The following is a 12,940-nucleotide window of genomic DNA, read 5'->3' on the forward strand; positions in this document are numbered from 1 at the left end:
TGGTTATAATTAACTGGTTTTAGCAATGAGGATCCAGTGCCACCCTGTGGAAAATTAATGGAAATACCAAGATACAAAGAGTAAAATCTTGGAGGCAAGAACATAGATGGGTGGGAGGAAAGGAGCCTAGGAGGTGATCAAGTCTCGTTTGGGCAGAGGGACACCGGAACACTAAGGAGGGGGCTTTTCTGCTGAGCTGTGTGTTGCAGCCCAGTAGTACGTTCTTGTAGCAAACACTGCTGTGTTGCTTGGCCCAGATATCCCCTAGCAAGTACAGTGAGGACTCTGGTATGTAAAAAAAGGAAAGAAAAAAGGAACATGGTAGATGTGAAGTTTGAAACTGAGAAGCAGCTTTCCGCTGTATACGTTTATTCATACTGACTTACAATTGATCTGTTCTCTCAGAAGTCTTGGTGTGCTATAAGAAAAGCATCATGAGCAGCCCAGCCTGTGGAGCTTTAGACTTTTTAATGTGTTTTCATCCGGTAATCTTGGTTAATGTTCTATACATATAGAATTGTGGAGCAATTAGGCGAAAAAATGCACTGTAGCTTTGAGTACCTGAAAGGACTGTAACTGTTATAGGTGACTAGCCCTAAATGAATGCCTGGACCAAATTACAGTGAAAGGCTTACATATCTATATGTAACTCTTTTGAGTTGCACACATATTAAAAAAATACAGAAAAAAGTTTGGGGGAAAATACATTTTTGCAAGCAGCCAGTTTGGGTACATACTTCCGAGGCTTTAAAAGAGGAGTTTTCCCCTTTTAAATTCCAACACACCAGAATTTTTGCCAGTGTGTGTTTGTTCACTGCCTCAGGAAAGACAAAATACATGTTTACCTATACTGGGCATGTTGAGTCATTATATAGAAGCCCAAATTCATGGAGTTACGTCTGATATCTTCTTGTCAAGGGTGCGGGAGGAAATCTGCTCTGACAGTTTTTCTTTCTTTCTCATGAATGGTTATAAAACAGTTCCATTTGTCAGCATGCTTCATACCGACTCCTACCTTCTTTGTTCAGAGCTGTACCTGAGCGATGAGGAGTTAAAGAAGCTCCATGACTTTGAGGAACAGTGTGTGGAAAAATATTTTCATGAGAAGAATGAAAGCCTGAGTTCCAGTGACAGTGAAAGGATCCGTCTGACAACAGAAAGGTGTGTTTTGTTGCAGATTTGTGCTCTCTGTAAACCCTTATCATACAAAAAGACTTTGATAAGCTAATGCTTTTGGAACAGGTTATGGCTGCTGTGTACCTGAGGGGCAATAACATGCGTAGGCCTTGCTGATGTGATGGAAATGTAATGTATCTGTTTGAACTGCATGTCAGGCCTGGCTGGGAAGCCTTGCTAGCAGAATTACATCCCCAGATGTGTGCAGGTGGTTAAAGAAATTCAGTAAGGTGTCACTCAGTTTCAGTGTCAAACCAGGCAGCACCACAAAACCCATGCCGGACTACAGCACACCATACATATTTTTATTTCAAGGTTTAGTAGGGTAGGAGCTCTGCTTGTGATTTACTATAGCTGCTGTTTACATAAATAACCATATAATCATTGTAGCATTATCTGCAGTATAGTATCTTGGTTTGCAAAATGTCCATACACAACTGTCAAGGGGCTTTCAAAACTCTCGGTACTGGCCTAATTTAGCTTTCCATTGAAATCAGTGGCAAAGCTGCCATTAAGTCTAATGGGAAGAGTTAAAGAAAGTGAGCACTATAAAAAGTCTTTCTGAATGCCAATACTGATCTCATCTAATAAATTTGTTTTGCCTAGAGAAAGATAGCCTCTTAATCTTTGCCTGTTCATAATCTTATTTTCTGCATACTAAAACAAAACACACAAGCAAAATGAATATTATCTGTAAAAGAAATAAAATAAGTGGCTTTGCTCAAAAGCTGCGTAATTGATTACAACAAGAAGATTTGATTTAGTGGATAAATATAGATCTGGAAAGGAATTTTTTTTCTGAGTGCAAAGGTGAAACACTTCACAACATTTCATAACATCATTAATACAAGAAGTTAATTTTGATGAACAAAATATTTTTGAGCAATGGTCTTTAAATTATTTAGTTATTGATTAAATATTAAATCTTTTTAGTTATTTAGTGATAAAGAAAAGGAGAAACTTTTGCATATTTCCTGCAGCTCATCTCTCATTTTCTTCATGATAGAGCACCAGAGAGAGTATCTTCAAGAAGTGTGAATGTGATGATTTGGTTAAATTGGTTTCATTTGAGGCTAGCAAGTTCTTGTACTGCTTGCTGAGAATTTGAAGACTACAAAAAAAGAGTTTTCTTTTTGGGCAGTTGAATTTTACCTGAAGATAACTGATGGCATCTAGACATACAGGATCAGTTCTCAGAGGCCACAGAAGTCCTGGGGAAGACCATTTTCCCAGCCGTTTCCAGAATTAGAGATTTTTACCTGCACTGTGTGTAGGTTTGTGTGGGCCTTGTCCTTCTCAATGCTTGCACAAGACGTGTAGAGATGCAGGATGAATGGCTGACAAGAAGTATACTTCACAGCATTTTACATTCACAGCAATAGCCAATGTAGTGTATCCAAAGCTGTGTCCTGTGGTCCATGGTGTAGTAGTTCTATGGCAAGGAGTGGACATTGTAGGAAAATAGCAGTTTTTTTTTAAATAGGTACACTTTAAGCAAACAGTCTGTTTCCTTAAAACTCACTGGCTGTTTGCCCAATAATCTAAATGACATGTTGGAAGTCTGGATGTTAATGAGAATGGAAGTCACCATTAAAAAAGAAGGTGTCTGTTTGAAACACTGGCTTTTAGAAATGTGTTAATGGGTTCCTTCATCATCTGGCAAACAGAAGTAAATATCTGGTTTTTGATATTTTCATTATATTTTCTTTTTCCACCTAGAGTGGAGGAGATGTTTCTGCAGCTTAAAGAAGTGCATGAGAAGGTATTTTATATCAAAGAGTCTTTACTCTCTCTGGACAGTCAGCTAGGACATTTGCAAGACTTGTCTGCCTTGACAGTGGACATCCTGAAAGTGCTTTCAGCCGTAGACACCTTGCAAGTGAAAGAAGCCTTGCTGGCTGACACAAAACATCAAACCTGCAGGAAGCTGCCCCATAGCTGGAGCAATGCACTCTATTCCAAGACTTTGAGCAGCCTGGAGTGTTTGTATGACAAGAAATACCATTACTACAGTGTGCCACCCTCCCTCTTACGAAGCTTGGTGAGGAGTCAGTGGCCATCAGAGTGCACGGACCATGTACTGGGGACGGAGAGTAGCAAGGCAGTAGAAGACGGTTCTCAAAAGATAGAAACAGAAAGTGACACACTCACTTCGGGAGTATCTTCTGAGACTAAGTCAACCCCTAGATATGGACAGTTTTTGCTGGTGCCCCCTGACCATCAGAGAGGCTCTTTCTCTGAGGATGTCACCTTAAATTTCTCCTTTTTGAGCACTCCTGCCAGGTACAGGGAGGGTGCATTTGGAGATGAACTGCAAAGTAGCATTGTGGTGCAGCAAAACTTGCAGACTGTCAGACTCATTGGAAAAGAGCCAAAAGATTATCAATGGAGCCAGGAAGACTTTGCTGTTAATTTGCCATCAGAAAAGATGAACATTGTAGAGGCTGATCATCCTCTTGGTCTTCAGCCATCACTGGATGTTGAAGAGAGTGCAGAACCCTCCTGCGATGGCAGGGAGGAAACTGAAGGTGGTTATGTGAACTGGGGATTCTCTGAAGGTGATGAAAAGGGGGTTTTCAGCTCAGAAACAAAGAAGGCCGCCCTGTGCATACATTCCACCTGTAACAGAGACTGCAGTTGTGTGGGTAGTTCTCCCAGGCATGTCCAGATAAGAGAATCAAAGTCCTTCTCCTACAGTTCTGACAAGTCACATCACAGCACCGTAATTTCTCAGAACAGGCTGAAGCGCAGCACTTCCTGGATCAGCCCACTTTGGAGGGACTGGGGTTTCTGCAGGAGCAACAGCTTGCAGTCTCCTAAGAAGGAGAAAAGAGGGAAAACCTGCAAGGCCACAGGTGGTAATTATAAAACACTACACTTGTACAGTGTCTTTTACAGGGGAGCCCAGGACATTATAGAAGCGTCTCCTTTGCACCAAGGAGGCATTGGCTGCGGTTGAGGCTGGCAGCAGAGAGTGCAGAGTGGCTCCTTCGTGTTCTCTGTGCTGGGGCTAACGCTGTAGGGAATTTCTGAAGTGTGCTTGGTATCCAAGCTGCATCGCCCCTCTGTGTCAGCCACCCTGGTTCTTCCTGTGTCACAGGATCCCTGTGGGTGAGGCTACATAGCTGGGTGACAGAGGGACTATGCTCACTCTGTGGAAGTCTCCTGTCCTGGGGATGCAATGCAAGAGTTGCAGAAGCCCAAATGAATTAAACTGTCCCCAGGAGATACGTTAGCAGTATCAAAGATCAGATGGGTGCATGGGGAATGAAGAGGTATACATTTTTACAGCCAGTTTAAAATCCTTCCTGTCCACCACCAAATTTGCTTACCAAAAACTAAAGCATAGCGGATTCTAGTTCTGCATAGTATGAAATGATGAATAGCCTTTGTTTTTTTATGTCTTATGATGATGCACGTCTTTGTGCTGAACTGCATGTGTATTAGCTTTGGGTTCACAAGTCTTTCTCCGCTTGCTCTGGAGATCTGCCAGTTCTCAATCTTATCAAATCTTCTCTTTGTAAACAAAAGCTCTGTAGCTTAATGGTGTTTTTTGACTCTTGCCCACAGAGTCTTTACAATCCGGTGAGCTACACCACAGTAAGGCAACAAAAGCAAAACAGCAAAACAGAGACAGAAAGTCTGGGAGAGGAAAGAAGAATCAAAAACTCCTTCAGGTGCCGGTATGTGCAGCTGCAAAAGAATCATATATCCCATAACTGTCTTTTTCATTCATTAAGAGTGGTTCTGCAAGTGTGGCTTAGCTGCAAATGTATACATTTAAAACGCTGCATACAAATTGGGGTATCTTTTTTTGTGTGTCTGGCTTTGGTTTAGTTTCCGTTTTGTTTGAATGGGTGAGATTTCAGTTTTGAACATTTTGAAGTCTATTCACTCTGCTAGATACTATACCAGAGATGTTACTGATTTTACACAGAAAGGAATCAGGCCTTGCACTTTGTCTGGCAGGAGGACCTGGGGAGGCTACGTATGATCTAGGATAGACAAAAGAAGTGGTGAGCCATATCCAGGCAATGGACAACTGCAAACATGCAAGTCAGGCCTCATAATGTTGTCTCCTGCCTACAAGAGTCCCACATTCTTCTCTGAATCCATCCAGCACATTGAAGACAGCATATTGGTCGTGTCATTTTTATGGGGCAGCTTTCATAACTGTGTGTGTATGTATATGAAAATCTGTTCATAAATTTATGAAGAGATTCCTGGGACCTTTGTCAGCTAGAAAGAGTTGTCTCTGTTTAATGAGGTGAAAGCTGAAGACTGATTTGTTTATATAAAATACTTAGGTCAGCAACAGACCTTAAACTCGAACTTTGAGACCTAATACCTCTGAAGGTGTTCTGAGGGACTTAAGACTTTGTTTTAAAAAGGTGTAGTGCCAGGTCTTTCATCAGTAGTATTTACTAGACAAAAGCAATATGCCTTCTGGAACTTGTAACACAAATGGGAAAATCTGTTTCTCAGCTGGGGAGCGAGTTCAGTCATTGGTTATTTCAGTGATGCTTTGAGAGGCTGTGTCACAGACTGTCAGAGGAACTGCAGAGGTGCTACTCATCCTGTAAATTGAGTGTAGTTTTGCTTGTGTCTTGTCAGGTGATTAGAGTGGATGGTTGTCCCCAAAACACCCAAGTGAGCTCAGAGCCTGCAGAGATCAATGTCTGGGATGAGCAAGAGAAACACAGCAAGAACTGGCTCACCGTGTCTAATTTCAGTCAGCTAAGTATGTGATGTTTGCAGACAGTGAAATTCAGAACAACTTTTAGAGATAAGCAGTAAACAAAATTTCACAAATTCAGGGTGTTGTATACCAGTTTTACCTCTTGGCATCATTTTTACAGATTTAGACTTAGGTTGCAGGCACACACGACTTGGTTATTTGCTGTGTCACTGTGGAGGCAAAAGGGACATAGGCTGATGGAAGGTCAGTTAAATCTTTATGGGAGTGCTGCCTATCTTGCTTGGGAGATAGTAGAGTACTAACCCTCAGGAATAAGTAGGAAGCTGGAAGGATGATATCCTTGTCTTCTCTCCTGAGGTATCTTCTAAAGTGCCATCATGGCTAATTTCAAAAATAAACTCTCTTGTGAATTTCTCAGGGCATTTACACTCGCAGGCAGTGCTCCGATACTGTGTCTGCTGGCAGATCCTCTGCATGCATTATTCATTACTCATGGCTCAGAAACACATACTCTGAAGGGAAGAAATGATTTCTATATTGTCTCTGTTGGAATGAAAAGGGAATGGCATTTTTACTCTTCTTTTAATAATTCTCCAGCTCTTTCCTTCTCAGAAATCCTTTGTGCAGTTCATCTTATCTTTCAGCCTTGCTGTTATGTGGCTCACTGGCTTCACCCTGAGAGCTTCTGGGAGAAGCACTGAGGAATGCTGTGACTCAACACACCATGGTCTGAGAAGTGCTGCACTCCTCCAAAATCCTCTGACAGAGAATGGAAACAGTCAATTTTGACCCTGTGAAATTCTGTTATTGCTTTTATAGCCCATTACGCATTTGCTGGAGCAATATGGTCTATAGGTGTTTATTTTATAGCACTGCACAGGTGTTCAGTTTGTAGTAGCAGAGCTGTTCTTTTACATTCTGGAAATAGCTGACACCTGCTCTTTTGGCTAGGTTTGGAGCGTCTCAGTTACATGCACCAGAAAATGAAAAATCAAGACATCAGTAGGCATACAATACCGTTCTGTGATTACCTGAGGCACTCTCAAGAGGTAAGAGCTAAGATTACACTTCCTAGTCCATAGTTTTGCCTGGGAAGAGCCCAGGGTAGTCCTACTGATGTCCCTGGATTTGCCACTATAGATTCTTTGAGAGTAGAAGGACTTTGTTGTATGCTGGCACAGTGCATGTGTGTGAGTAAATGAATAATTTAACAGCTGTTAACACTCTGTTAAGATTATTGAAGTGGGATATTAAATTACTGAGTCATGGAGTAGTCCTGAGTATGAAGAAGTTGTTCAGAAATGACAGGTGTGCTGATGTTTCTTAGGCAGTGAGTGAGCACACAGCTTGGTCTTGAACCTGTGGGCAGAATTCATTGTCAGAGTGAAGTGAACTTCAGGAATTTCACTACATAGCTCTTAATCTATCACACAGAGGTAGTTATTTCTTGCAAAGTAGGAGTTAAATATTGATAATAATTGCAAAGCTTAGATTTCTTAACTACTGGCTTATAAACACTTTATCTTGTTATTTATCAGAATTAGTTTCCAGCTCCATAATATAAAGGTCCTCTGCCTATGTAAATCAACATAGGCTCATTGACTTAGATAAACCCAGACCAGTTTTTATTTTCTGAGAACTGGGGGCAGAAATGGGGGTTATAGAAACTTCTATCTGTATTAAAATAGTGTAGCTAATAGAGGAAAATGTATCTTTCACTGCATTTCATAAGGGTATCTCAGAGATATGAAAGGAAATTAACAAAGAATAAATTAAGAAAAGCAATTGTAAAATAATCCTTTTTCCTTCCTTTTTCAACAGCCCATTTCTTGCTGCCTGTTTTACTTACGGCACTCTTGATTATTAAAATGGTGATCTTCAAAAGCCTAGCTTATTTTTCACTTTAAATGCTATGAGATGCACCTTTTTTTTTTTTTTATTATTTTTAGAATAAAAATCAGCTGAATGGTTTCAGATCTGCTGTTCTGAATGCTGTAGAATTTGAATCCCAAATACCAGAGATGAGAGCTTGGATCTAAATTTGTAAAATGTCAGGGTTTTGCATGAAAGCATGGAGAGAGAGAAATAGAAATAAATTTACTAATTCTGTGTTCTGTAAAACCTGATCTTGGAGTATAAATCAGCAAAGCTTTGAAGTGTGAAACACGAGGTCAGACAAGCAAAATAAAGGTACAGTCAGGAAAACTGTGTGAAGGTACCAAGTGATTCTGGTGCTTCAAGATGTGTATTGAGAGGTCTCCAGTAAAACTCAAAAGTGGGATTTTTAAAATTCTCACAAAAATTCGACTGATTACTGCAGGATTTGAGTTATACTGAAACTGGTTGCTTGCAGAATGCCAGCTTGAATTATTTATTCTTTCAAGACACAGTATCCAATACCCACTGAGTTGCTATGCTTCTTAAGTCCTGTCTGAGTTATGACAGTTTGTATCTCTTTCTCTCTCTCTCTCTCAGTTGAGATATATATATATATATATCACTGAGATGTAAAAATGTTGCTGCATCCAACTGTTATGCTTGGAGAGTGATATATTTTAAAGAAATGTATTTTTCTTGAAGTGATGCTTCTCACATTTACCTATTGAACATCACTGATTCAGAAATCCCTCTTGATAGGAAGCATGGAGCAAACCAAAGGTGTATGTAGGAAGGTTTTCTTTTGTTAAAGATTGTTTTATCTGCAAAGCAAGCTACAAGGGGAAAATATGAGTGAAAAAAAAAGATGGTGTCATTACAGATAATATTCATAGCTGAATTTTAGTTAATTTAGCTTTAAACCTTGAACACTTTTGCGGGACACTGTTTCTTTTGAGGTTTAAAACACGCTTGACTGCTATTCAGAAGAATAATCCTATTTCTTACTACCACATTAGAAGGACCAGGCTGGCACAATTTTGCCGGGTATGGCTGAAAGCTTAAAGGACTGTTATATGCTCTTAACTATAAGACCTGGAAAATAATCTGTTCTAAATGTCACTGGAAGGCTGCTTAGTGTGCTACTTTCTTCTGTTATAGAAGTTTAGGGTGCATTTTATTTTCAATAGCTGTAAAGCCAATCCCTAACCTGGAATTTTCCAATATAAAGAGAGTTCTCTGATACAGTCTGTATTAGAAGACCTTTAGCACACTTTTGTGTTATTTATGTATTGAGATACGTGTGGGTACTTGAGTACTTTTATTCATATGTATGGAGACAGCATGGAAAGCTGTAATATGAGCAAATTAGCTCCATTTTAGTGTAGATGTGGCAATGCTGTGATTCACCTGCCTGTCAGTGTCATTATTCATGCTAACAATTGTGTCAGTAAGTGTTTCAAGATAGTACCGTTTTGAGTTGCACAACATTTATAAATCACAGTGATGTGCAGATTTTAGCAGTGAAAGTATCTCTTTTTCACAGGATTTGAGTAAGAGCGTATTTGGAACCAACAAGAAGAGTCATCTGAACAAGAACTCCTTGTATGTATTTTAGTATATTAAGATATTCATCCCATGCTTTTGGAAAGAGACTTCAATACTTTATGAGGTTTCTACTTCAGTTCTGCAATATACTTACGATGTGAAATTTATGTGAAATGAAGAGTTAAAACAATTAAGTATATTTAAATCTGTTTAAATGAAGCTTATTAATGGAGATAAAGGAGATCCGTTTATGCAAAACATATTATTTTAGGTGGAATAACCACCCCTTTTTATTCTGACAATAATCAGATTTTCTAATTCAATTACTAAGATCACCACAGCATCTTTAGCTAGCCATTATTCCAATCTAGTGAGCATGAAAAGTTGCATTTGCTTTTGCTGTGCAAATTGCATGTTTCCTTTTTTAATAATTAAGATGTTAGCAGCTCCTGAAAGCTTCTCTCATTCTCTGATTAATCTCTTTCACACTAAGTCTGCACATTGACGAAATATGTAGCTTGGTTTTCTTAATGGGCTTTCATCTGTTATTAAGCTTTATGTTTAGTGAAAGTATACTGATTTCAAAAGTGTTTTCAATTTTATGTTTGTTTGGTTTGGTTTGTTTTCTCCAGCTTGATTGAGCGTTATCTTAATATTTGGGGCATTTTTGGGAGGTATTTTTTTTCTGCATGCACTGCTGTCTCTATGTTCCCTCTCCATTTCTTTCATCAACTTCTTTTATAAATCCCCTACTTGATAACACTATTGATGTAATAAATAAAAGACACTGCTGTCACATCCCATGTGATTTCACCACAGGAAAAGGAAAAAAGGTAGCATTTTCCACCTATAGTGTGGCTAAGGGTTTTGAGGTGTGGGGTGGGTTTTTTTCTTTCTTTTTTTCTTTTTTCTTTTTACCCAGTTATTTATAGGCAGTGGGCAAACTGCACATGTAACAGCAGGACTTACAGGCCGTTGAGTGGCCTGATTCTGTCACTTAGTCTGTTGTCTTCAGTGGGACGTCTCTGGTCGGGGAGGTGAATCTTATCCACTATCTCCTGTAACAAAGAGTGCTTTAACATTAGTGCTGATGCTGTAGTCTTTCTGCAGCCTTGCTAATCCAAAGGACCATCAGTTAAAAAAGTCTGCTTTTGTGAGAGCAACGATAGATGCAGATGAAAAGTCGCTCTGAATATATCTTAGCATTGATTGAAAAATGAACAATTGTGTATGTGATTTAACTGGTCTTTAACTGATACTGTTATTGCAGTGGAAATGATGAACAGTGCTGCAAAATCATAAGAGCTGTTCAACATAAAGCAGAGAAAGAAACATGCAGAAAAATGTGGCTGTTGCTCAGTAACTGAAGATTAATTGCTGATTGTTGCAATGAAAAAGGTTACATTGAGGGTTATTTTGTTTTATGTCTGCTATCAAGCCTTCATGAGTTTTGCCTTCAAATAGGTTATGTCTCTTTTTTTTTTGTTAGCTTAATGGCAGAAATTTTAGAATAAAATATCAAATGCTTGCTTTTAAACAGGTTGAGAACTTCAGAGGAAACTGACAGTAAGTTTTTGGTTGCTTATCACTCATTTTAATTCCTCTCTGCAAATCTCACTCTGACAACTCTGAAACAAAGTCAATTTACTAGAGTTGGAGAGTTATAGGAAAAAATTCGGCTATTGTTTCATACGTTAGTTGCTAATTATACTTTAAAATGAAAGATTTTTTGATGAGGACACGTTTTCCTTATAATTGCAGAATCTTAAAAGAAAACCATCTATTTTTACTCTAGTTTGCCCAGTAACGTTGTCCTTTTCAGCAAGAAGAAGGTCCTCAATGTGATGGTGCTGCTTTCATCCCTGGCAGTCTAAGAGACCTCCTGAGTTAAAGCAGGGTGTGTTCTTGAAAACAGACTAATATAAAATTTCTATTGTTTAGGTTTTCAAGTTGCAGTTTGGTGTAATTCTTCTGTTTGTGTAGTTTCACTGAAATTATGAAATCAGTGAAGGATCGAATTGTTGTGAAAACTCCAAAGAAGAAATTCAAGGTTATAATAAGGAATGACTTTGTTCCACCAAAGTGGAGTGGTGATTAACTTCACATGTATTTGTTGCCTTTTAGTCTATCTTCCAGTGTTTCTGACATACCACTTAGCTGCAAGAGGCTGAGCAGCTGGGCACCTATCTCTTTTTGAGGCCAGCTGTGACGCAGAAATGAGTCATTCTTTGACTTATCTCCCCCTCAAACGTTGCTCTTAGTGGATCCAGCTGTGCACAAAATACTGCAGTGCTGAAGCACACTGCTGCAAGCCTAGTGGGTTGTTGATCTACTCTCTAGAACACACCGTTGCTTTCATTAAAATCCAGTTTTCCCATCTTCAAAAGGAATGACCTAACCTCCCACCCCACTTTTCATGTTTGTTGTTTTACAATATATGAAATGCAACAAAACTAGTTTGGTCCAGCAAGAGAGCAAAAGGGACCTACAATCACCAAGGGCACTCAGTAGAGATACTGGTCCTACCCCAACATCTATGTGTATTTTTAATTTAAGACCTTTTTTTTTATTAGAAAATGGAATATAAGCAAATAAAATGCACCAGGAAGAAAAGTGTAACATTCAAATATTTTGGTGAAGATTCAGTTTTAATTAGTTCATTTTTCAAAATTAGAAGCAGTACAGTATATGCATTTCCTGAATCTGGCATTTTGAGGGATTGTTTTCCAGTGGAACAAAATAATTTCATGTAATGAAAACATACTCATTAATCTTGGTTTCATTAAAAAGACTTTTTATGAAACAAAGATTTTTGGACCAAATTTGATCTGGTTGTGGCTGTTAAATATGTAACTGCAGAAACTGTTTGTCTGTTTATATTTTAACAGCATTTTAAATGGGTTAATAGGACAGCATTATTATAACTTTGGTGTTATAGCATAGTTAATGGAATGCTTAATGATGAGGATGGAGTTGGAAAAATTGTGCCTTTGGGAGGCTGTGAAGCATGATGGACAGCAAAGTGCTTTTAATATCCCAGAGGTGTAATTGGCTTAGAGAAACTATTTGTCCTTGAGGTTAGTATCACAAATTTCCCACCATTTCCCTGAATAAATAAGTCATCTGGCTATGTTACATTGGTGACTGAAATCTGCCAATATACTGTACATTATAATGTAGTTAAAGCCTATTAGTAATTCTCCTCTTTAGTATGCTGAGACAGTAATTCTGATTAATCTGTTTCATGACAAAATATAGGATAGAGGGAGTTTAAAAAGTCATACATTTATCTCTGCTATAATAATTAACTTAATGATCCTTTAAACATTATTTCAGATACCTTTGCCTGCTTGAAAACGTCTCAAGATCTGCATCATCACTACTCAGGTAAGCAGGAGGCACCGCAATGACAGCCGAGTAATTTAACAAATTAGAAAGAGAATTAGTTCTTCCCTTGTCATCCTCTGTGATTTTAATTTTGAAGAGTTGCACATTGCTCACTGCTAAGAAGGGTCTGTATTAATCATGCCTAACTCTCCAGTGAGGAAATTATGAATTATTTTCTTGTTGCTAATTGCTCCATTCCAGGTATTTCTGGAAAACAGAGAGCAGAATGTAGATAACCGCTTTCAAAATATCAGT

The 12,940-nt window shown here is 38.7% G+C and overlaps 1 protein-coding gene across 1 annotated transcript in view; it reads left to right on the forward strand.

Moving 5' to 3' along the window:
• The window catches only part of TRPM6 (transient receptor potential cation channel, subfamily M, member 6), a gene marked incomplete at its 3' end in the record, with an annotated part of 57,226 nt that extends 44,541 nt beyond the window's left edge, over positions 1 to 12,685 (forward strand). The window contains exons 25-31 of the mRNA XM_008939976.1: positions 1,029 to 1,161; positions 2,896 to 3,817; positions 5,791 to 5,917; positions 6,827 to 6,924; positions 9,297 to 9,355; positions 11,282 to 11,388; positions 12,635 to 12,685. Of these exons, the coding sequence (XP_008938224.1) occupies positions 1,029 to 1,161; positions 2,896 to 3,817; positions 5,791 to 5,917; positions 6,827 to 6,924; positions 9,297 to 9,355; positions 11,282 to 11,388; positions 12,635 to 12,685 (1,497 nt within the window). The remainder of the gene's footprint in view (positions 1 to 1,028; positions 1,162 to 2,895; positions 3,818 to 5,790; positions 5,918 to 6,826; positions 6,925 to 9,296; positions 9,356 to 11,281; positions 11,389 to 12,634) is intronic.
• Positions 12,686 to 12,940: the final 255 nt, after the last annotated feature.

Source organism: Merops nubicus, unplaced genomic scaffold (genome assembly GCF_000691845.1).
Source record: "Merops nubicus isolate BGI_N331 unplaced genomic scaffold, ASM69184v1 scaffold8085, whole genome shotgun sequence".
Lineage (NCBI taxonomy): Eukaryota > Metazoa > Chordata > Aves > Coraciiformes > Meropidae > Merops > Merops nubicus.